Source organism: Gopherus flavomarginatus, chromosome 6, assembly GCF_025201925.1.
Source record: "Gopherus flavomarginatus isolate rGopFla2 chromosome 6, rGopFla2.mat.asm, whole genome shotgun sequence".
NCBI lineage: Eukaryota > Metazoa > Chordata > Testudines > Testudinidae > Gopherus > Gopherus flavomarginatus.
In genome coordinates, this window is record NC_066622.1 from 132,562,058 (window position 1) to 132,585,421 (window position 23,364).

At 45.5% G+C, this 23,364-nt stretch overlaps 2 protein-coding genes and 1 long non-coding RNA gene across 9 annotated transcripts in view; 2 read left to right on the plus strand and 1 right to left on the minus strand.

The window, feature by feature from the left end:
- Window positions 1–19,213, plus strand: part of LOC127053442 (zinc finger and SCAN domain-containing protein 29-like) — an 881,068-nt gene extending 861,855 nt beyond the window's left edge. For all 3 annotated transcript variants that reach the window (XM_050958195.1, XM_050958196.1, XM_050958194.1), the window contains exons 2-3: window positions 15,782–16,557; window positions 18,613–19,213. In XM_050958195.1, the coding sequence (XP_050814152.1) occupies window positions 16,035–16,557; window positions 18,613–19,118 (1,029 nt within the window). In that variant the 5' untranslated portion in view covers window positions 15,782–16,034 and the 3' untranslated portion in view covers window positions 19,119–19,213. The remainder of the gene's footprint in view (window positions 1–15,781; window positions 16,558–18,612) is intronic.
- The window catches only part of LOC127053391 (VPS10 domain-containing receptor SorCS1-like), a 481,836-nt gene that overhangs the window by 149,740 nt on the left and 308,732 nt on the right, over window positions 1–23,364 (plus strand). The window lies entirely within an intron of this gene.
- LOC127053471 (uncharacterized) lies at window positions 16,908–18,360 on the minus strand. The gene is made up of 3 exons (XR_007775031.1): window positions 18,255–18,360; window positions 17,562–17,667; window positions 16,908–17,456 (listed from the first exon to the last, which is right to left on the minus strand). It is a non-coding gene; the product is annotated as an uncharacterized LOC127053471 (long non-coding RNA).

A 23,364-nucleotide genomic window follows, 5' to 3' on the forward strand; every position in this document is an offset into this window, starting at 1 on the left:
AAAAGCAGCTGGAGGAACCAAGGGTATGTGTGATCTCTAATGTTTCGGCAGTGAGTCTCTGTATTCAGACTGATGGCCCAGGTATGGATGTGTACATTTTCCCAGGATATTTTAATACCTAAGGGATCTATGATGAGGCTGAAAAACACACATTCAGCCAGGGGCGGCTCTAGGTATTCTGCCGTCCCAAGCACAGCAGGCAGGCTGCCTTCGGTGGCTTGCCTGCTGGAGGTCCCCAGTACCGTGGATTTGGAGGCACACCTGGAGAGGCACACCTGGGGTCCGCGGGACCAGCGGACCCTCTGCAGGCATGCTGCCAAAGGCAACCTGCCTGCCGCCCTCGCGGCAACCGGCAGAGCGCCCCCCTTGGCTTGCTGCCCCAGGCACGTGCTTGGCGTGCTGGGGCCTGGAGCCGCACCTGCTTTCAGCTCTTCTCAGGTTATTTTTACCCCTGCTTATGGGAGGTCCTATGTCTATTTGTTAGAGCTGGGGGTTGAAAGCCAGAAGTCATGGGTTGTAATCCTTACTCTGCCCCCGCCTTGTGCAGCTTTAGGCTAGTCCCTTCACCCCTCTGCACAATGGGAATTCTGAGCCATGCTGCACATGCTGATATACCACTTGTCTCCATTTAGTACACACAATTATGAGAGTCACGGAGACAAATGCAAGTAGATTGCAAATGGCAATAACAAGGGTTGGATTCAATCTGTCTAGGAGTCCTTCTGTAAAATAAATAAATTTATGGCTCGAGCCCACAGCCATGCTCCTATCTTTTGGCCCTAGGAAATTAAAACACAACCTCCCTAGTCACCATGGTAGGTGATGCTTCCCCAGTTGCAAGCACTTGGGGGAACAGGGAATCATAAGCATCTTTTATTTTGGGGCGGGTGAGGGTGATAAGTAAACAAAAGAGATGTGATAACCACATAATTAGATACACTGAGTTGGTTCTGCTCCTTTAGGAGCATGGCCACCAGCAGCACAGTTCCAGCGTATAGATTGTCTTGCTTGTTGAGGTCCAGAAACAAACAATGCTTTCCTCTTAAAACCCCACTAGTGAGTGAGTATAAATGGATAGCATGGCTTCAGAGAGAGCTGTGATATCAGGGTCTCCCCCAGTGGCTGGCTGCTCCTGGAATACTCCTTCAGAGAGGGATAGAGGGTAAAAGGCTCTTATGAATGCAGGCGGCAGCCACAGAAATCTTTTCTGTCCCTGTTTTCAGGAAGCTACTCTGCTTTAGCCTGCAGACTCGGAGGGGGATAACACAACAAGAGGGTATCCCCTCAATAGGGCTGGCCTTAGGGGCCAGTCTCCCTGGGTGCCAACTTCTGGGGAGGGCCAAATCATCATCTGGGGTAAGGGGTGCACCACATTGCTTGGCCTTGGTTTTGCTTAGCTCGGAGAGATGCTGAAGACATTTGCTGTTCTGGGTGGCAAAAGACTGAGGGTTGGCCCTGCCCCACAAACCCTCTATATTTATGGCAGTTTCACAGAGGGACTTCTGCGGGATGGGGGATATGGGGCAGCATCATTCCCCAGCTCTCCAGTAGCAGTGAATCTGGGGCCAGACTCCCCTCCATGCAAGGAAATGGATGGTAGCATAAAAGTTTTACATGGTGCTTTCTCAGTCAAAGTGAGCTTGACCTAGTAAAGGTCTCAAGATCTGAAATGCTATTATTATTTTCCTGCCTCCAGGAGTGACTAGCATTCATAAGTCACATCAAACTTCCCTCCCAATTACTAACCTGGTGTCACTAGGTCAATTTTTTCCTGACATCTCTAGGAAATCAATGTCTTCCCTAAGCATAAGGTTTAATTGCTCATGCAGGAGATTAGCGTACATGTTCTTAAAATTCCCTATAAAGCCATCTGCAGCATGTAAGTCTCTGACCTCTCGTTGCATCGAACTGGCCAGATTGCCCACAAGCAATGAGGAAAATATTCTGCTGCTGCCTCGAGTGATGACATGTTCTTTTGTTATGGGGCAGCATAAAATGGAGAGATCAATTATTTCTCACTGTGCTTGTCATAATCTTTAGAACTTCAGTAAATCCCCCCTCTAAAATGTTAGTTTCTTCCAGGCTAAGTAATCCTATTCTTTGTAGTCTCTCATGATAGGTTAATGCTGTGATGGGTCTTAGCTATTTGTATGTGAAAAGCACATTACAATACACCACATTTCATCTCTGGTCAAGGAAAACAAAAAGCGAGCTGATAAATTTTGTATTAAAACCCAGCATTTTCCCCCCAGTGCACACATACTGTAAATTTCCAACATTGATGCGTTACTCGGGGAAGTGAGCTAGATGTCAGATGTGATTTAACAGCCTTTGATTTATTTTCTTAAGTGCTTATTAGGATGATCAATGACAGTGTTTTGAAGCCAATAGTAGACTTGGGAGACACTTGGACTACTCATTATCCTTCCACCGAGTTTTTCTTCTAACACAGTAATTTGTGGACCTGAATGCACAACAGGGATCTCATCCTTTATTTGATGTTATCTGTGAGAGTTAATCAGCCCAGTTTTCACATGATTGTGTAGGAGAACGTTATAGCTGCAATAGCTGGTTGGTTCAGTGGACATGAGTACAGAGCTGGGAATCAGCAGACCTGAGATTGGTTCCTGGCTCTCGGATGGTTTAGTGGATAGGGCTATCATTGAGGTTGCAATTTGGCATAGCTGATTTAAGAACTGGCTAAGTGAGATCTCAAAAAGGAGTCCTCAATGGGATGTCGTCATTGACTGGGAATGCTTCTGCAGGAATCGGTATGAGACCTGAGGATATTCAACATTTTTCTCAATGATCTGGCTGTAAATCTAAAATCCCTGCTTATAAAGCTTGTGAATGATCAAAGTTTAGCAGAATGGTAAACAGTGAGGACAGGGCAGTTGTACAGAGCAATCTGGATAGGTGGGTAAACTGGGCTAAATGCAGAATTATGCACCTACGAGCAAGCACTGCAGGACAGACCTACAGAATGGGGGACTGTATCATGGAAAGCAGTGATTCTTAAAAGGGTTTAGGGGTCACAGTAGACAAGCAACTCAACATGAGCTCCCGGTACCATACTCTGGCAACAAAGGACCCAGGTGATCTTGGATGTATAAATGACACTAGTGAGTAGGACAAGGGAGATGAATTTTAATTTTGTGTACGGCACTGGTAAGACTGATACTAGGGTGTTTTGTATGGTACTGGTGAGACTGATACTAGAATGCTGTGTGTGTCTCTGGTGTCGACATTTTAAGAAGGATGTTGCAAAAATTGGAGAGGGTCCAGAAAAGAGCCACAAAAATGATTCATGGGCTAAAGAAAATGCTTTAGAGTGAGAAATTTAAAGAGTTCGACCTGTATAGCTTATCAAAAATAAGATCGCGAGGGGACTTTTTTATGGTGTATTAGTATCTTCATGGGGAGAAGATACTGGAGAAAGGCATGACAGGAAGCTGATGCCAAACAAATTCAAACTGAAACTTTGGATCAGATTTTTAGCAGTGAGGATGATTGACCATTGGAACAAACTACCAAGGGATGTCTTCAGATCAAGACTGGGTACCTTTCTGAAAGATCTGCTTGAACCAAACACAATGAGTCAGTCGAACCCAACTTACTGAGCGTAGTACAGGAGTAACTGGATTAAATTTAATGGCCTATGATAAACAGGAGGTCAGACTTAGAGGATCTCCCTTCTGGCTTTAAAATCTATGACTCTATAATTTTCCCATTACAGACTATGGGAGACTTACTCATTAAAGCCTGAATGCTTCTTTGAATGGGGTGCGCCCAAATAGTTTCTTGAAGCTGAAGTGAGTCTGGATTACTGGGAATGTCATTCCATGCTTGTGTGGAAGGCAGAGAGACAAGATTTGGCGAATGGGGCAGTGAGGTGACAAACTTGGGCAGAATGCACAGAGCAAGAAGAAGCAAGCAGAAATGTGTAAAAGGGCAAACCCTGGAGTCCCTTATGATAGACCTTTGAGGGAAAGAAGCTTGGACTTGATAGACAACAGAATAAGAGTATGAATAAAGGGAGAGATCCTCAGCTGGTGCACACTGCCATGGTTTGACTGAAGCCAGTGAAGCTACATCACTACGCTAGGTGGAGACCTGATCTGAAAATAAATTCTGGCCATTGACATAAGATCACAATGGCCCCACTCTAGATATGTATTTTTTCAGTAATTATGTTGGATTTTTTACCCATTCCATGCACCAAAATGCAAAATAAACAGAGTGGGTGGAGTAATATATAATAGTCAATTTATGAAGTCCATTCAGCCAAGTGTACTAATACAAAATAATGCTCAGTTTTATAAACAAATGTAATTTCATCCTGCCGCCCCTCTATTAATGTAATTTAAAAATAATTAAACAGTCATTGAGTTGGGCAGTTGCCATCTTTTAAGTTCAAAAGCTTTTTGTTATTTCAGAAAATCTTGCTGAGTCAAGCAAAAAACCCCAAAACAATGCTTGTTAATTTGCAAGATTTCTATGGAAATTGCTTAGAGAAGAAATTGTGCAGAGACATAATAGCTAAGCTCTGTATGTGTTAATTGTCTTCGCGGTGTACAGTAACTTGTGGGATGCCAACAGGCAATTGGCAATCACAGTGCAATTCATTTGTCTCTACTCTGGGATGTGTTTTCTTGCCAGATGTATTGTCCAGCCTGTGTTGATTCAAATAAAGACTGCTCTTAAAAATATTCAAATCTGTGTAGTGGCAGACACAGCTCTCTTTATCTAGGTTTTTATAGCCTGCCCATCACTGTAGGATGGTCCTGGGACTTTAAGGTTCCACCTGTTCTTTAGAAGATTGCCTACCTTGCAGAGTGAGTGAATGATACTGAATAGAGCGGGCTGGAGATTTTTCTTAGAACAGATTTTTGACGAAAAAATCAATTTTCGTCAATCAATGGGTCGATTTTGATGAAATTTAGTTTCAAGAGGAAGCGTTTTAGTAACGTTGAAATGTCCCGTCCGGACACTTCTGGAGTGGAATGTTTTGACTTTTTGTTTCTGAGTGACTTTTCAAAATGAAATTCATTAGTTTCTGTATTAAAAATAAAAATTATAGGTCAAAATTGGAACAAAATGTTTTGATCAGCCTGAAACACATTTTTTTGAAGTTCCATTTTACAGAAAATTTGAATATTTGTTTTTGTTCTGTTTCAGAATGGGAAAAGTTTTGAAATGCTGTAATTTCCCCTGAAATGGAAAATGTGATTCCAATTCACCTGAGCTGTTGAATAATATTGAGAGTACTTGACTGTGACTTGGGTACCCGGCTCCTGTTCTCAGCTCTGCCACTGAATAGCTGGGTGAGCTATGACAAGTCACTTCTCCTCCCTGTGCTTTGGTTTCCTCATCTGTAAAATGGGCAAAATGACGCTGATTCCTTTGTAAAATGGTTTGAGATCTGTAGAGGAAAAGTGCTATACTAGAGCTAGGTACGTTCTTGTAATAGACGTTTCCTTCCAGCAGAACAAATGGGACTTCAAGGCTGCTGGACTGTTCTTCAGCTTCTACAAGCCTCTGTGCTATAGGAACAAGTGGGTCTGATTCTCTTGTTGATGGGTGGAAATTATCATCCACCACTTTGAGGCCATTGAAAAAGAACTGATTAATTTGCGGCTAGATGCTCAAAAGTGCTGAGCACCCAGCAGCTCCCATTCTTCTCGAAGGAAGTGGAGAGAAAAAGAGGGTGGTGGGGAGAGTGGAGAGGTACAGATTTTCCATCATCATCTATGGGGCACTAAATGTCTTTGAAAATCTGGCCTTGAACAGAAGGAGGAAGACGTTTTTCCCATCTGAGCCGCTGCAAGTTACTAAAGAGATTGCCATTACAAAAATGGAAAATGGCGCAAAGCTTAAATATTGCACCAAATTGGAGACAAATCTTTGCCTGTAATCACCTGAATATTGTATCCCTCTTGGAGAGGCAGAAATCCAGCATGCAGGCACATTAACAAGGCCTCCCATACTGCGCTCCAAGGAGCTCTGAGTGTATCCACTAGATGCACTGGATGGGTGGTTTATGGAGAAGGGTTTGTGCTCATCTCACTTTCTTGGAATTCACCCAGCACACAGTAGAATGTTGCTTGACATCCAAGCAGAGTGGGTGGTAAAGAAACTCTCTGTTTTCAATGGCAAATCAAGACAAATAAACGTAATGCAGCCCATATTTCTCTAAGTGTCTGGCCAGTTTGTCAGGCACCTTGGACCAAATCCTTGAGTCCCCTATTCAGGCAAAAGTCTCAGTATCTTTGCTGGAAGTTCTACCTGAGTAAAAACACCAGGCCCCTGCCACTTCTAATATATTATCATCAAAGTGTAGAAAGCTCAACCTTCCAGTGTTTACACAGTTTTATGCTGCATATAGGAATACCTGCCTTACACCATGTGCAGCTGGCTGCAGTGCAAAATGGGAACCATCTTATAGAAGGCCAGCAAAGTGACCTATACTTGTAATACACAGCAATAGTAGGGCCCGATTCTGCACCATTGTAGTCACTGAGAGTTTTACCCTTGACTTAAATAGCAGCAAGATCTAGACCTTAAAAGGCCTTGAAGTCATCTCTAGAAAGCACGTTCTGCCTCAATTGCTGCTACATCTTTCCTCCTTCTGTTTAAAAGTGAATTTAGCATTGGTGAAAGGTGCTAGTTTTACAACTGAAAGAACACAAAATGGACACCATGTAGAATCAAGCAGGTGGGTTTATTATGCGCAGCGCTGGTGGAGTGTCACCTTGCTTACTAGGCTCTGAGACACTGCCAGTCAATTGATTACAGTAGATTATATGGATTATTCATGGGCAGAGGAAAGTGACGGGGTAGGTAGTCCCAAACCCCTGGATAGGTCTAGCAGCAAGGCAAGATAAGCACAGTAGCCAATAGTCAAAGATTACATAATGTCCCCAGCCATGGTTTCAGGTTAACAAGTAACATACAATTAGTACTTCAAACAGTGTATAAAATGTATATTAGTATAAAATATTGTCATAGATTTTACCCCCACTCTGAACTTTAGGGGACAGATGGGACCTGCATGAACACCTTTAAGCTTAACTACCAGCTTAGATCTGGTTTTGCTGCCACCATCCAGATTTTTGAGTTATTTGGAAAACTTTTTGCCCCCCCAAAACCTTCCCCTCCCTGGGTAGCCTTGAGAGACTCCTCCATCAATTCCCTGGTGAGTCCAGATCCAATTCCCTTGGATCTTGAAAACAAGGAAGAATTATTCCTTCCCCCTCCCTTTTTCCCCCACCAATCTCTAGTGAGTCCGGATCCAATTTTCTTGGATCTCAAAAACAGGGAAAAAAATCAATTAAGTTCTTAAAAAGAAGGCTTTTAATGAAAGAAAAGAAAGATAAAAGAAAAAAAAAAACTCTGGGAGACAGCATACAAATGGATCTCACAGATGACAGATTTAAAACACAGGATCTTCTCCTGAGCAAAAACCTTAGTACACACAAGAATACCCAAATTTGATTACTCCCCTAATTGCACAAAGACAAGTTACAAAAGAAAATAAACATAAACTTATTTATTCCTTTCTAAAACTTTCTGATAAGAGGCTGGTTCCTTGATCTTTTTCACTCCGGCTGAAACTGACTTTAAACAAAGGAAACTTCACTCCTTCCTTTTGAAACATCTTGTTCCCCCATTGGTTCCTCCGGTCAGGTGTCAGCTAGGCTAGGTGAACTTCTTAAACCTTTGCAGGTAAAAGAGGCATTAATCCTTGACTATCTGTTTCTGACAAATATATATGTTGAATTCTGATTTGGGGTCCATAGGAATGAATTAGCCCTTCTGATTGTCCAACAGGTACCTACCTAGGGGTTAAAACAAAAAGACATTGAAAAGTACATGGTAGTAGAAATTGTTTTTCAGTTGCACATTTGTGCTGCTAAGGCAGGCGCTGGTATCTGGGGGAAGCAGCAGGGAGGACGTCATATCTCATACTGACATGCTTGAACCTTTTCCATAAATTCAAGTTTGATGTGTGGGCAGAGCATCTCTTTCTACAGAAAAAATGGACACAGGCATAAGTCTCCTTTCATTCCTTTGGTCTGTTTGCAGCTTCAGATAAAGACACCAATTACGGCTCCTCACCTGGCTTTTTGCTGACCAAGCTTATCTTAGCAAAAAGCAAAGTTGTCTTTTGTTTGTTCTGCTTCTTTTCGCTAATATTGTTCACTGTTTACTAGGTCTCTGGCCTCTTGACCAAACTCTGGACTTTGGGCCTGTAACAAGAGTGGACATAGTCTGTATCAGGTTGTTACATAAACAGCACATGGATTTCGGCCCTTGAACAACCCAGGAGATGAATGTCCTCCATTTAAACCATAGGCAGCAGCTGTGTAAGCTTCCCCCATTCTGCCACTATCCCTGCCAGCAGTTCCACGGAGGAGAAGATAGCATGGCCCATTCAATCACTAGTGTCTCTGAGACTACCGAGGGTGTCTATAATAGTGGCACTTATTATATGGGTCCTTCTGTCCTAGCAACTATGTGGAGACTATTCTATCTCAGGCCATTGAATAGGCTTCTGGCCAGTATCAACCTGGAGCAGAATTGAACTAATGGCCTAGACAGGTGAATGTTCCTGTGTTCTGTCACCAGTCCCTTGAACCAGCCAGCCACTCTCCCTGTGTCTTTTGCCATTTATGTTCATGCTCATTCGTGAAACACACATTGTGATATGAAACAAACATCAGCCAGCAATGTATTAGTGGGGAAAATACTTGTGCCACATGCCACTTCTGATTGGGTGTCCTCAGGATGCTAAAATGTTTTTAATCTATTGAAAGTTACACTTGTGAGTGGCCTTTAAGGCAGGCAGTTCCATATGTCAGTCAGAGAGGTGAGCTGCCTCATGTCTGAATCATTTGCTTTTAAGCCTTCCATTGCTGTTGTTAATATAGAAATTAAAGATAGAATTTTGAAAGCCCCGATTAATATCAATAAGACAATTTTCCTGTTGACTAACAAGATGCTGGGCTGTAGTGCAAGGCTGTTGCTTTGATCTAAAATTCAGTACTATGCTGCTGGTTGGAAGATGCCATGGGGAATGGAAGAATAAAGCAGCTATGGTTTTGGATGGTATGCAGTACTGCATTAGTCCTAAACTGGTTTGTTGTATCCTCCCACCAACCCCGTCCACTATATGTTTGTCTGCATACATAAGGCAGAGAACTTGGCTTGGAGGACTCTGATCCTTGGGACCCACAATTCAAAGCAGCACGTGTATTATTTAATTTGGTGTGCTTGAATTTGCAATGGGACTTTGTTGGGCCAATAGTCAGCTTTAACATCCAGGGGAGTTAACAGCTTTTTTTTCCTCCTTTCTATTTTAAATTAGTTTTATGTTGGGAGGACACTTCATCCATCTCTCTCTCATTTCTCCAATCTCACTTTCATTTACAAAGAGCATGAGTTAAGACACTGTTGTGAACCCAGAAGGGCTTTGTGTCATGCTGGGGGAACCAGACAGTGGCTGCCTGGCTGTGGAACAGGATAGAGCAACAATATAGGTTTCATGGTGGAAAAAAATGGGAGATGTGGGTAAATCTTCGGCAGAAAAGGAATGAGAGAGAGTGTTAAAGCTGCTGCAGTTGTGTCCTGTCTTCACTCTTTTGTCTACAACGCTAGCTATTCAGAGTAGGGGCAGTCTGCATTTTGTGATTTGATCAGCTCCAGGCACACTGGTAGCGCTTTGGAGTCTAATCCAAAGTTTATTGAAATCAATGGAAAGAATCCTATTGATTTCAAGTGGGTTTTGGATTTAGTCCTTAATTTCTGAGGTCAACCTTGCTGGTTTGCAAAGCATCTCATAACAGCAAGAAGGAAAAAGCAAGGAAAAGGACATGTACTAATCTTGCCTGGATTGTGCAGATTTGCTATAACGTACATCACGTGTGAAATAACACCTCTAACTCCAATCCAGCAAACCCCATAAAACCATGCGTAAGTGACTCACTCCATCAGGTTCTGTGTCCATAGCTCAGAAAGGAGGGTTATATTTCACTGGGAGTTCTGTACTTTTTAAACAAAGTCACAACAGTGCCTGATGTGTGGATGGGTAGGTCCAAGATCCCTGACCTAAAATATGGCTGGATAATTAAATTTGCTTTGGCAACTGCTGTCCAGCACATAAGGATTCAGTTTCCTCCAACTGCACCTAATGAACACACATTCCATCAAGGGAGGGAGATGATGATGCATGAGTAGCTTGTTGAGATCATCAGAATCCCAGAATGGAATCCAATCATTACTTTATGTATGTATTTGATATGCACTTACAATGATCATGTCCGTGCCTAAAAACCTATTCTCTATAGCTTTGCATTGTCTACTCATCCGCCTTTGATGCCTGGTGTCCTTCTCCTCTTCCCAGCATTCTGCTTATCTGTTTTCTCCCTTTCTGTCCCTCCCCTCTAAACTTGACAAGTCTTCATTGTTCTTGCTCTGTAAAGCCCGTAAACATTTTATGTACTCTTATTTGAGATCATGTTCTTAGCACAGGACTGTGCTACATGCAGAGGGGTCATCAGCATCTGTTTCCTCACCCCATAAGCCTCTGACAGAATTTCATTTAACTTTATATGAGCGTTAGAGTTTGCTCTGAATTCCTCAATTGAAAGACTTCTATTAAATTCAACAGGCTTTGTAGTAGGCCCTATATGGATTTTCCTATCAAAAGAACAGAGTGGTGGTTTCTTTCTTATAAGCATGTATGATTTAGAAACTGAGCTTGTACTGTTTGTTTGTCGGGACCTAGAATACCCAATCAGAGACTGGGTTTCGTTTTGCTAGTCTTTTTTTATGTGTGTGCACGTCTGAGTATATAGGATACCTGAGACAGGTGAGCGCAATGTAACAATGAGATGATTCAGATCAGTGCAATAAGCAGTGATCACAGCACATCAGCTGCCTCACCATTGTTACGTGTATTCTAGGAATGATAGTGGAGGCGAGTTCTCAGGAAGGTTTTGATGGAGGATAATGTAGTGGCTTTTCAGTTTCTTACAGGCAGCTGATTCTGGTATAAGAGGTGGCATAAGCCAAGGCACAAAGAGGCCTGTGGGAAAGTTTGACCAATGGACAGTAAAGGCTGAAGTGAAGGTGGGTGTTGATAGTTCCATGCCATACAAGAGAAGACAGGTAGGTGAGGACAAGCCATGAAGGTCCTTAAAAGCAAAGACAAGTGGCTTCTGATAAACCCCCAAAGGTCTGCTGGCCTGTTATTACTCTACTCATATAGAGATCACTAAGACCTTGTATATTAAATATGACCTTCAGTGTTCCATAGAGAAAATCAGTGGGAGGTGTGATGGGGCAAGGCCAGATGGCTATAGAAAAGTAGTGGGAGACAGATATATTAGCCCCAGGTTAAACAAATCCCTGGTACCAGGATAAGTAAATGGCAGCTGCTCCAGGTCAATTAAGACACCTGGGGCCAATTAAGATCTTTCCAGAAGGCAGTGGAGATTGCTAGATTGATTGGGACACTTGAAGCCAATCAGGGGCTGGCTGAAACTAGTTAAGCCTCCCAGTTAGTCACGTGGGTGTGCATGTCAGGAGCAGTGAGAAGTTGCGCTGTTGGAGAGACTGAGCTGTACACACCATGCTAGGTACAGGGAAGGAGGCCCTGAGGTAAGGATGAAGTGGAGTTTGAGGAAATGGGAGCTGCTGTGGGGAAGTAGCCCAGGGAATTGTATGTGTCCTGTTCCTAAAAGGTCAGCTACCATAGCTGATACTCTTAGGGTCCCTGGGCTGGAGCCTGTAGTAGAAGGTGGGCCCGAGGTCCCTCCCACTCCTTTGCCCCCTGATTAATCACTGAGACTGGGAGACAACAGAGACTGTGTGAGGGAGGGTTGCTTCTCCTCCTCCCTCACTGGCTTATGATGAAAATGGCTCAGTAGACTGTGACCCTTATCTCTAGAGAGAGAAGGGTTAAAGGGAGAGTCACAGTGAGCCTCTGAGGCTAGCAAAATCTGTCAGGAAACGCAGGACCCACGGAGACAAGGACAGAGCTTTGTCACAGAGACTACTCTGGGAATGCCTGGGTGATCAATGCAGAGAAAAGAAATGGTCACCCCCACCACTTCTCCTCAGCGCAGAGCAATTTCCATCAAATGATTCTCGGCTGAAGCTGTTGGGGATGGAACTTTAAAGGGAAACTAACATGTTCTCCCTACTCAGTGTTGCAGTGTAGCTCATCTGGATGGCATGAGCTGTAGAAATGGTTTGCTTCTGTCTGGAAGGAAAGAGAAAGGAGCAAAGGAGGGGATGGAATAGGAAGCATCTTTTAGTCTCTCTGTTTCTATGATGTCCACCAAGATATAAGGTGAAAAAGGGCTGGGCAGATCCTCATGGGGGTGGTTTCTGGTGAAACTCGGGAGGAAATCTTCCAGCCACAACTCTAGATCCTCTCCATCAGCAGCAGCATCACCACTACTCGACTGGCTGTAATTAATGGTGCCTTAAATTCAGGTTCTTTTGTTCTGAGTTGCTGGTCCCATGAAGTGCCAAGCTCCTCCTGTGAGACTTTGAGATGCTAGCTTTGCCCGCACTTCTCCTCCTAAGTGCGGTTCAGCACCTCATAGGACTAGGCCCTCAGAACACAAAAGACTGACAATCTGTCTCAATCACCAGTGTCTACATTTGCGGTGGTGCTGTAATGTGTGGTAATGTTGCATCAGAGGAGATAAGGGATCAGAGTGACTAGATGTCCTGATTTTATAGGGACAGTCCAGATATTTGGGGCTTTGTCTTATACAGGCACCTATTAACTCCTTCCCCCCTCCTCCCACCCATGTCCCGATTTTTTGCACTTGCTATCTGGTCACCCTGTAGGTGACCTACTAGCACTATCTCCAGTAACGACTAAGGAGGCTCTTCACAAGCGTCAAAGGTAGAGGCCTGTCTTGGGAGGTGAAGGAATAGCCAGTTTCTCAGGCGTGATGTGTTTTATCTACCGTTTTTCTTGAGCATGTAGATTGGTTACAGTGCTACAACTTACTGTAATACAGAGGGTTTTCTTGGGTCAGTCCCTTTAAACTCAGTTACCAGTGCTTCTCCTCAATGAACACCTTACCACCAAGCAACTGTAACCTCTCTCAGATTTCAGTGCAGGGGAGGAGGCTGCTCATCTCCCCTCTGATTCTGATAGTTAGTGGATTGACTCCACCCAACACATGCTGTCCAGCTTAAGGAGGGTAGTCAGTTGCAGAAGATAAATGCTTGATACCTGTATTCTCACCTCTCCTGAATCATGGAGGGAAGCTAGGAATGAATTCAGTCCCAGGCCTGCTCCCAGGGTTACATAACTCTGTGTTACTTCTTATTCAGGGCTCATGTTAGCTCTACAGCAGAGCTCTTCAATAAACAGAAGAACTGCAGTGAGCACGTTATGTAGCAGAGGACTCGTCTTCATGGGAAGAAGTTGGCAGCCAGCCTCCTCCACAAACACTGGCTGCTTTTCGCTCTTGATTGACAGCTCTCTGTTGGCTCCGATGTGAAAAGTGTGTGCACTCCAGACAAGCGGAGCGAAATCTAATTTGTCTGGAATGGACCGTCCTGTTAAATGTTAAACTGACCTTTTCAAAGGAAATTTACTTGATAGTTCTAAGTGGAGCCCTGCTTTAAGCTAAACCTGTCACCAAGACGTGATTAAAATCACTTAAATGTACATCAGTTGCATGTATTATTAATGGAAATTGAAATCAGCCTAAATGGTAACCATCAATTTTAAAGGAAGGGGGGAAAGCATGATCTGAAGGTTAAGGTGCCTTATACACCCAAAGATTCTGCATGCAGAACTGGAAACATTATTCCAAAGTCATGAAATAGCATAGATTGTCTTCTGTATATTTACCATGGCCTGATTCTCTGATCCCCTTCCTATTTCAGTGCTCCACTGAGGAAAGGGAATTCAGTTAATTTCCCCACAGGATTTGGTGCAGGGCAGGTTGAAAGGGTTGGTCACAGTTGCCTGATCTTCTCACCTCTCTGGACCTTCATGAGAAGCGAACGATCAGACCTCATCTCAGAGCTCTGACGGCCCCTTTGATTGATGATGGGAGCAAACACCGTGCAGGTATAATAGATGGAGAAACTCTGTGTGGGCGAAGCAGGGGAATGACTGGAATTGCTGGGGGGATGCAGAAATAGAGCTGCATTCTCCAACTGGGTCATACTCTACACTTCTTTCAGCCCCCGCATCCCAGTGTGCCAGTTACAATGCATGGTTATTCTGATGACAGTCACTAATGTATCTGATCCAGGCAGGTCTTATTAAATCACATCTAAATTGAATGCCTTCCACTTTACTAACATTTATCTGTGACTTCGTCAAACAGGCGAACTGCAGTTGGCAAATGTCTCCTGAAAAAGCATAGGGAGGCTATGAAGGTTCTTTTCTTATACAATATCTTCATGGGTCCTTCATGAGGTAATCTTGAATCTACAACTGTTAACAGTTCCGGTTAGCAGGGCTATCTTCTAGATAGTTCACCTCAGCTTGTCTTTAGCCAATCTGGTTTGGGGCACATTGCATCTCTCTGCTGTATTGGAAGGTACTGTGTAGATAAATCATGTGATTTGCTCACTAGGCAGAGTACAAGTCAATTTCCCTCAGTGTTATGTCGGAAAGGAATATTTCTTGCCTTTGCATAGCATAGATATGGTGCTAAGTTCTTATTTCAGCTCACATATGTGAACCTGGAGTAGAACTGGTTGGACCATTTTCAGCCAGGAAGTTTCAGTGAAATATGCTTTTTGACAAAGATTTCATGCAGGGTAGGGTTGGAGAGACAGACTGACTTCTTTAACCTGGTGGATAGAGGACCCTGGTTCTGTCTGATTCAGAGTGATCTCTGCTTTAAAACCCAATTCAAAATGAGGCAGACCTAGGACTCCTAATCTAGGTGTCCCACATCTAAAGCCAGTGGCTCCCCAACCATTTCTTAGGTTTTGGTCCAAATACAGGCATTTCAACAAAATTCTGTTTCCATAAAAACGTTTGAAAGGTTTTGTTTTTGTTGCGATGTGGAAGGAAAACAAATTTAGAAACCTTGAAAGTTACCGTGAAACGGAATTGTCTTCCTCCGGTCAGGTGCAACTCCACTGAGGTTAGTGAAGCTACTCCAGGCTTACACCAATATTAATTAGATAAAAATATGTCCTGTTGGATCTTTCCAAAAGACCATTAGGGATGTTACAGAAAGGTCTCATGATGTATAATTTTAAAAGATAGGGTTTCCGGCTAGCCTGCATAAGTGATTTGGGTGCCCATTTTCCCCTTGGCATTACAATTATTATTAATTTTGTTTACTAACTAGTGAGAATTGAACATCCAGATCCCTTCGGATGAGACTCTGGAAGTTGCTCCTCCGGTTGGTCCAAAATATCCTGAATTTGCTGACCTTCCAGGCACACTGCATAAGAGGTTAGCTTGACAGGGCTGAGGCTTTGCATCCTAAAGGGGGTGGGTAGGAATCTCAGAAGGCTTGTGGCTGGCTGAGATGCCTTTGTAATCATTATTGTAATGCTGATGGCATTTCATTGTATGCATAATGTGTTGGGTACACCTGGAGCCTTGGATAGGCTTCTTTTTATCCTTTTAAATCTAAGGGCTTGTCTACATCAGAAAGTTGCAGCGCTGGTGAGGGAGTTACAGCGCTGCAACTTTGAAGGTGTACACATCTGCAGGGCATCACCAGCGCTGCAACTCCCTGTTTGCAGCGCTGGCCGTACTCCCGTTTTGTTTCAGGTGTAGAGGATCCAGCGCTGGTGATCCAGCGCTGGTAATGCAATGTAGACACTTACCAGCGCTTTTCTTGACCTCCGTGGAATAAGCAGGTATCCCAGCATACCTGAGGATACCTCTCTGGTAATCAAGAAAACTCCTCTGCCCTGTGCTCACCTGACCCCTCCTTTAAATGCCCCGGGAAATTTCAAAAATCACCTTCCTGTTTGCTCAGTCAGGCGTGGAGTGCAATTAATCAATCAATCATTCAGCGACCATGCCTCCACGCAACAAACGAGCCCCAGCATGGACCAATGCAGAGCTGCAGGATCTAATTAGTGTGTGGGGAGATGAGGCTGTTCAAACACAGCTGCGCTCCAGAAGGAGAAACTACGATACCTATGGTCAGATATCGCAGTCCATGATGAGAAGGGGCCACGAACGGGACGCCTTGCAATGCAGAGTAAAAATTAAGGAGATGAGGAGTGCATACTGCAAAGCCCGTGAGGGAAACCGACGCTCAGGAGCAGCCCCCACAACCTGCAGGTTTTACAAGGAGCTGGATGCCATACTTGGGTGTGACCCCACCGTGAATCCTAGGAGCACGATGGAGAGTTCAGAGCAGGGAGAAGTGGGGGATGGTGTAGAGGATGAATACAGTGATGCTACTGGCGTTGAGGGGGACACCCCGGAGTCTCAGGACACAGGCAGCCAGGAGCTCTTCTCCAGCCCTGAGGAGACTAGCCAGTCACAGCAGCTGGAAGCGGATGTTGATGAGGAAGCTGAGGATCGTGCTCGTGGTAAGTAGATTGCAATGCTTTGTGATAGCAGGATTTTCATTATGGCTGATTGCATGCATGCCTAAACGTGGAATAGCCCATTGATGTGATCTATGACATCTGTGTAATCTGCCTGAGTAATCTCTTGAAAAGTTGCAGCTAGATCTTGGGCAATGTGCTTTAACAAGTTTATAGGTAGAGCCAGCGTGGTCCCTGTCCCGGTCAGGCTAACTCGTCCGATCCACTGTGCAGCGAGGGGTGGGGGGACCATGGCCGCACACAGGCGAGCTGCATAGGGGCCAGGGCGGTATCCGCATTCCTGTAGAAGACCCTCCCGCTCTTCCTTGGTAACACGCAGCAGTGAAATGTCTGGCATTATGAAAGCCTGTGGATAGTTTAGGGATAATTGAGGGCAGGTAGCTAGAAGCACGGCTCCCCAGCGCAAGGCGGTCTGTTTCCTCTGCCCCAATCCACCCCCCCCTGCCCTTCCCAGCACGTAGGCATCCAGGCGGGGTGCTTCTTCCTCACCGATCCCCCCTTCCAAGCGTGAAACCTGCCCTGCGGTGTGCTCTGTCCGTCCCCCACCCCCCCTTCCAAGCGGGAACCGTGTCCTGCGGGGTGCTTCTTCCTCACCGATCCCCCCTTCCAAGCGTGAAACCTGCCCTGCGGTGTGCTCTGTCCGTCCCCCACCCCCCCTTCCAAGCGGGAACCGTGTCCTGCGGGGTGCTTCTTCCTCACCGATCCCCCCTTCCAAGCGTGAAACCTGCCCTGCGGTGTGCTCTGTCCGTCCCCCACCCCCCTTCCAAGCGGGAACCGTGTCCTGCGGGGTGCTTCTTCCTCACCGATCCCCCCTTCCAAGCGTGAAACCTGCCCTGCGGTGTGCTCTGTCCGTCCCCCACCCCCCCTTCCAAGCGGGAAACCTGCCCTGCGGTGTGCTCTGTCCGTCCCCCACCCCCCCTTCCAAGCGGGAACCGTGTCCTGTGGGGTGCTTCTTCCTCACCGATCCCCCCTTCCAAGCGTGAAACCTGCCCTGCGGTGTGCTCTGTCCGTCCCCCACCCCCCCTTCCAAGCGGGAAACCTGCCCTGCGGTGTGCTCTGTCCGTCCCCCACCCCCCCTTCCAAGCGGGAAACCTGCCCTGCGGTGTGCTCTGTCCGTCCCCCACCCCCCTTCCAAGCGGGAAGCCTGCCCTGCGGTGTGCTCTGTCCGTCCCCCACCCCCCTTCCAAGCGGGAAGCCTGCCCTGCGGGGTGCTTCTTCCTCACCGATCCCCCCTTCCAAGCGTGAAACCTGCCCTGCGGTGTGCTCTGTCCGTCCCCCACCCCCCTTCCAAGCGGGAAACCTGCCCTGCGGTGTGCTCTGTCCGTCCCCCACCCCCCTTCCAAGCGGGAAGCCTGCCCTGCGGTGTGCTCTGTCCGTCCCCCACCCCCCCTTCCAAGCGGGAACCGTGTCCTGCGGGGTGCTTCTTCCTCACCGATCCCCCCCTTCCAAGCGTGAAACCTGCCCTGCGGTGTGCTCTGTCCGTCCCCCACCCCCCTTCCAAGCGGGAAGCCTGCCCTGCGGTGTGCTCTGTCCGTCCCCCACCCCCCCTTCCAAGCGTGAACCGTGTCCTGCGGGGTGCTTCTGCCTCACCGATCCCCCCTTCCAAGCGTGAAACCTGCCCTGCGGTGTGCTCTGTCCGTCCCCCACCCCTCCTTCCAAGCAGGAAACCTGCGTGAAACCTGCCCTGCGGTGTGCTCTGTCCGTCCCCCACCCCCCCTTCCAAGCGGGAAACCTGCCCTGCTTTGTGCTCTGTCCGTCCCCCACCCCCCCTTCCAAGCGGGAACCGTGTCCTGCGGGGTGCTTTTTCCTCACCCGGCCCCCCTTCCGAGCAGGAACCAAGGCATCCCACTAACATGGGAGAATTTTAAGCAAAAGTACTCACCCCATTGCTAGACATGTCTTAGCTTTCTTGAACTCTACAGTGTTATGTGAGGTATGTGAGAGGGATGCTACCTACAGTTTCCAATGTCCTTCAAAAGTTGATAATAAACAATGATGCCCCTGTGTATTACATGTCTCTATCTCTATTTTTTCTAGGCAACTCGAGTAATGCAGCTGTGTCACCGGCCTCACGTAGATTGCAGAATTTGAGGCGCAATCCTAGGAAATCAAAAGAGGAGCTGATCAAGACCGTTCTGAACCACTACAACAGGGAAAGTAGGAAGACTGAGGAGTGGAGAAAAAGTGTACAGGAATGGAGGCTGACTGAAAGCAGGAGACAGGAATTGTCTGCCAAAAGAATAGCCAGGCAGATGATGAGACTCCTGTCTCGCCAAACCAAGTCTTTTGAGTCTCTTGTAGCCATGCAGGCAAATATATACTGTGCTAACCCACAGGCTTCCCAAAGCACTGTTCCTTGTCCCCCTGTGTATCCTCAAAATAGCTTTATGCAGCACCAAGTTCCTTATTATCATCAGCTGCCCCCAACACCTATAACATCACCTAGTAACCAAGATATGTTTAATTCTTACCCAGCGCACTCCACCCCCATCATTCTGCAGCAAAGTAATGGTGAGTTGCATCAGACGGTTACAATTGAGTAAAATAGGAAATAGTAAAACCTCTGAATGTACTGTGAACCACCCATACCCCCTTACCTGTTTTTTACTGTATGACAAATAAAAGGTTTTGGTTTGTATTTCTTTCCATATGTTTTATTGGTGACAGAAATGGTTAATTATACACAGCAAGGTAAAGCAAAGCACAACACATGCACCAAACATTACTGCTGGCTCTCAGCATCAAATTGCTCCCTTATAGCATCCCTAATCCTTGAAGCCCTTTCCTGGGCCTCCCTATTAGCCCTGCTCTCTGGCTGAGCAAACTCATTCTCCAAACGTCTAACCTCGGAGGTCCATTCCTCACTGAACCTTTCACCCTTCCCTTCACAAATATTATGGAGGGTGCAGCACGCGGATATAACTGCGGTAATGCTGCTTTCCATCAAATCTAGCTTCCCGAACAGACTGCGCCAGCGAGCTTTCAAACGGCCAAAAGCACGCTCCACAGTCATTCTACAGCGGCTCAACCTGTAGTTGAAACGTTCCTTGCTCCTGTCAAGCTTCCCTGTATATGGTTTCATGAGCCATGGCATTAATGGGTAAGCGGGGTCTCCCAGAATCACGATGGGCATTTCCACGTCCCCTACTGTTATCTTGTGATCTGGGAAAAAGGTCCCGGCCCTAAGCCTCCTGAACAGGGCACTGTTCCTAAATATGCGTGCATCGTGCACCTTTCCAGGCCATCCAGAGTAAATGTCAGTGAAATGCCCACGGTGATCCACAAGCGCTTGCAGAACCACAGAGAAGTACCCCTTGCGATTAATATACTCCGATGCCAGGTGGGGTGGAGAGATAATAGGAATATGCGTCTCATCTACTGCCCCTCCACAGTTAGGGAAGCCCATTTCTGCAAAGCCATCTAAAATGTCCTGCACGTTCCCAAGAGTCACGGTTCTTCTTGTCAGTGTTCGATTAATGGCCCTGCAAACTTGCATCAGCACCATTCCAACGGTGGACTTTCCCACTCCGAACTGGTTCGCCACAGATCGGAAACAGTCTGGAGTTGCCAGCTTCCAGATTGCAATAGCCACCCGCTTCTCCACAGAAAGGGCATCTCTAAATCTCGTGTTCATGCGCCACAGGTTGGGGGCGAGATCATCACAAAGTCCCATGAAAGTGGCTTTCCTCATACGAAAGTTCTGCAGCCACTGCTCGTCATCCCATTATTGCAGGACGATGTGATCCCACCACTCAGTGCTGGTTTCCCGAGCCCAAACGCGCTGGTCCACGGATATGAGCACGGCTGTTATTGCCACTAGCATTGTACTGTCTGCATATTGATGCGATTCAGTACCATCGTCCGACTCCTCAATGTCAGTCACACGCACATTTAGCAGCCTAAGGATTAGATCCACAGTAAGGCGAGATGTGCTGGCAATAGTCATTAGTAAGGTATTCAGTACCTGAGGATCCATTCTTGAAAGATAATGCAGAAAAACCGCTTTAGAGTTACAATGCTGCCACAGTGCTCCGCATGTGTACCAAAGCAACGCTGGCCGTTGGAACAGGAACAGGAAGCAGAAGGACAATCACACTTCCTTCCCCTTCCCACAAGCCCCAGCGCCGCTGTGGGACGAGGTGCCCTGTGGGATAGCCGCCCACAATGCATCACTCCCAACAGCGCTGCAGTGTGGCCACATCTAACAGCACTTGCAGCGCTGCTAGCAGTAAGTGTGGACACTCTGCAGCGCTGGCCCTATACAGCTGTACTAATACAGCTATAACAACCAGCGCTGCAAAGTTTTAGATGTAGACATGGCCTAACTAAATCAAAATAGATTGCTTTGAAACCCCCCCATGCAATTTCTTTGATTAAGTTAGTAAAGAATTTGAGATACAAGGTACAAGTAACAGAGGAATACAGCCCATCAGTGAGAATATTAGTAAAGGGGAATATTTACAGTGCTTCAATTCATAGGCTTCCCTGCACGCTGCCCCCCCCCCCAAAAAAAATTCCCTTCAGCACTAAAAACATATACTCTCATAACCTAGAGCAAAATGGTTATTAGATATTGTAGAAGACAAGATCTATGCTGCAGCTTCAGCTGTGCTCCATCATTTACCAATGACATAAGGCTAAGATACCATTTTATCTGTAGCAGGCATTGACTTATAAAGATCATTTTCAGAAACATGGCGCAGGAGGAGTGAAGCTCATCTCTAGAATATTAGACTATAATTGCCTGACACAGAAACACCAGTCTCTCAATTCGCTAATAGACTGCTTGAACACCTCACCTTGACCACCTCTTGTTGTGTTCTCAAAACATGATGTATGCCACTGGCCATTTTTCTCCAGAGTGGCTCGCAACATGCTTTATTCTCGGGCTTAGAAAACTGTATTAATCTTCTGTTCTATGCTTTCATTTCATTTCCTGTAAAAATCCATCTTCTGCTACTGCAGTTGACCTAAGGTTAGATGTCAAGGGAACAAATTACTGGCTCTTGCTCTATATCCCAAGAGTAGCTATAAATAGAATGCTTTATCCCAGTTGATCCTTCAGATACATAGTGATAAATATACTGCTGCCAAAAAAAAAAAAGAGAGAGAAAAGAAAAAGACCAAGCTGACTTGCCTCTCTGCAATTCTAGTTGACGCATACTATTTAAAAGAGGCAGAGAAATTATAGGCTGAGTTATTCATTCAGTAAACAACAACCAGGGTGCATTTGTAGGTATTAAAGCAACAACTCCTTCTTCTTGGGTGAAATCTTCGATTTTTGGCATATGAAAGTCATTAAGAGTGTGTCTGCCCAGGCTTTTGGACTGCGTGGCTGTGAGCTTCCTGGTCCCGGTCAACAGACTCAGTGTAATAAGGCTTGCGCTAATGCTCTTAAAAATAGCTGTGTAGATACTGCTCTGGCATCGTGGCTCAGGCTGGAGCTCGGTCTCTGAAATCTGAGGACTGAGGTGGGCTTGCTTCTAAGCGCTGTTTATATAGATATTTTTAAAGCACTAGCATGAGCCTTTGTAGCCCGAGTCCTTGGACCCGGGCTGGGAGCTCACTTCTAAATGCTATGAAGACGTACCCCAAGAGTCCTGAGTGCACAAGGGATACAGATTTGAGCTACTATACGTTTTATTTTTTTAGGTTTATATCTACTGCTATTTTCAGTTAAAGCGATGAATGCTCCATCTAATATCCTGTCCTATCTCCAACTATAGCTCAAAGAGCTGGTTCAAACATTTTCAGCTGAATGGCTTTCCAGAATTGAAATATTTCGTGGTAATGTGTCAGTTCTGATGACAGTTCCAATGGGAAATTTTTGAAATGACTCAAAATCGAAATGGAGTATTTCATTCCAAATTTCCCATATATTAAAATTATAATTTGTTATTTAGCAATTTATGTTTTGAAATTACTAAAATGAAATGAGTCAATAAGGTTTTGATGTTTCTGAATAGATTTTTGGGGGGTAATTTTGTATTACCCCAAAATGTTTGAAATCCCAATTTGAGATGAAAACAATTTCAAAATGTCAAAATTTACAGTGGGGTGGATGTTGTTTACTCACCAACTCTACCAGCTTTCTGTCACTCCCAATTTTGTATAGTAGACTCATCATTAGCTAGTTATAAAATGGCATTCCTGTGTTTGATTTACACCAGCTGAGGATCCGGCCCATGGCTTTGAAAGGACTTTTCTGCAGCTTTCAGGACCCTTAAAACGTCATGAAATTATTCCAGCCTAGCACCACAAAGTCGTGATGCAAATCTCTGGACATAAAAATATAGAACAAGCTTCTCTTGCAGGCGTGCTGCTAAAAGTGGTAGCATAAGGTGATCAGATGTCCAATTTTATAGGAACAGTCTCGATTTTTTGAGCCTTTTTCTTATATAACCTCCTATTACCCCCCACCCCCTTTCCCAATTTTTTACATTTGCTGTCTGGTCACCTTATGGTAGCATAGTTACAGCTCTTTGCCATGCAGCAAAATTCCTTCCTGCCCCTGGCTACTAAAGCAGTTGTTCTGGTTTGTAGCACTAATACAGGTGGAAATAGAATTCCACCAGGTGGGCACAGCACCCATTTTCATTGAGCCAACTGCAGTGTGGGTTTTGACCTTCCATTTCTCACCTTCTCAGTGGGACTGCTCTGACAGAGGGTTACAATCTCTGTGGGTGAATGGGGATGTCAAACTATGTCACAGCTCATTGATGGATGTGCTGTTCTGCCCCCAGGCTGCAAAACCCATTAACTGGCCACAAGGGTTGCTTGAAATTATTC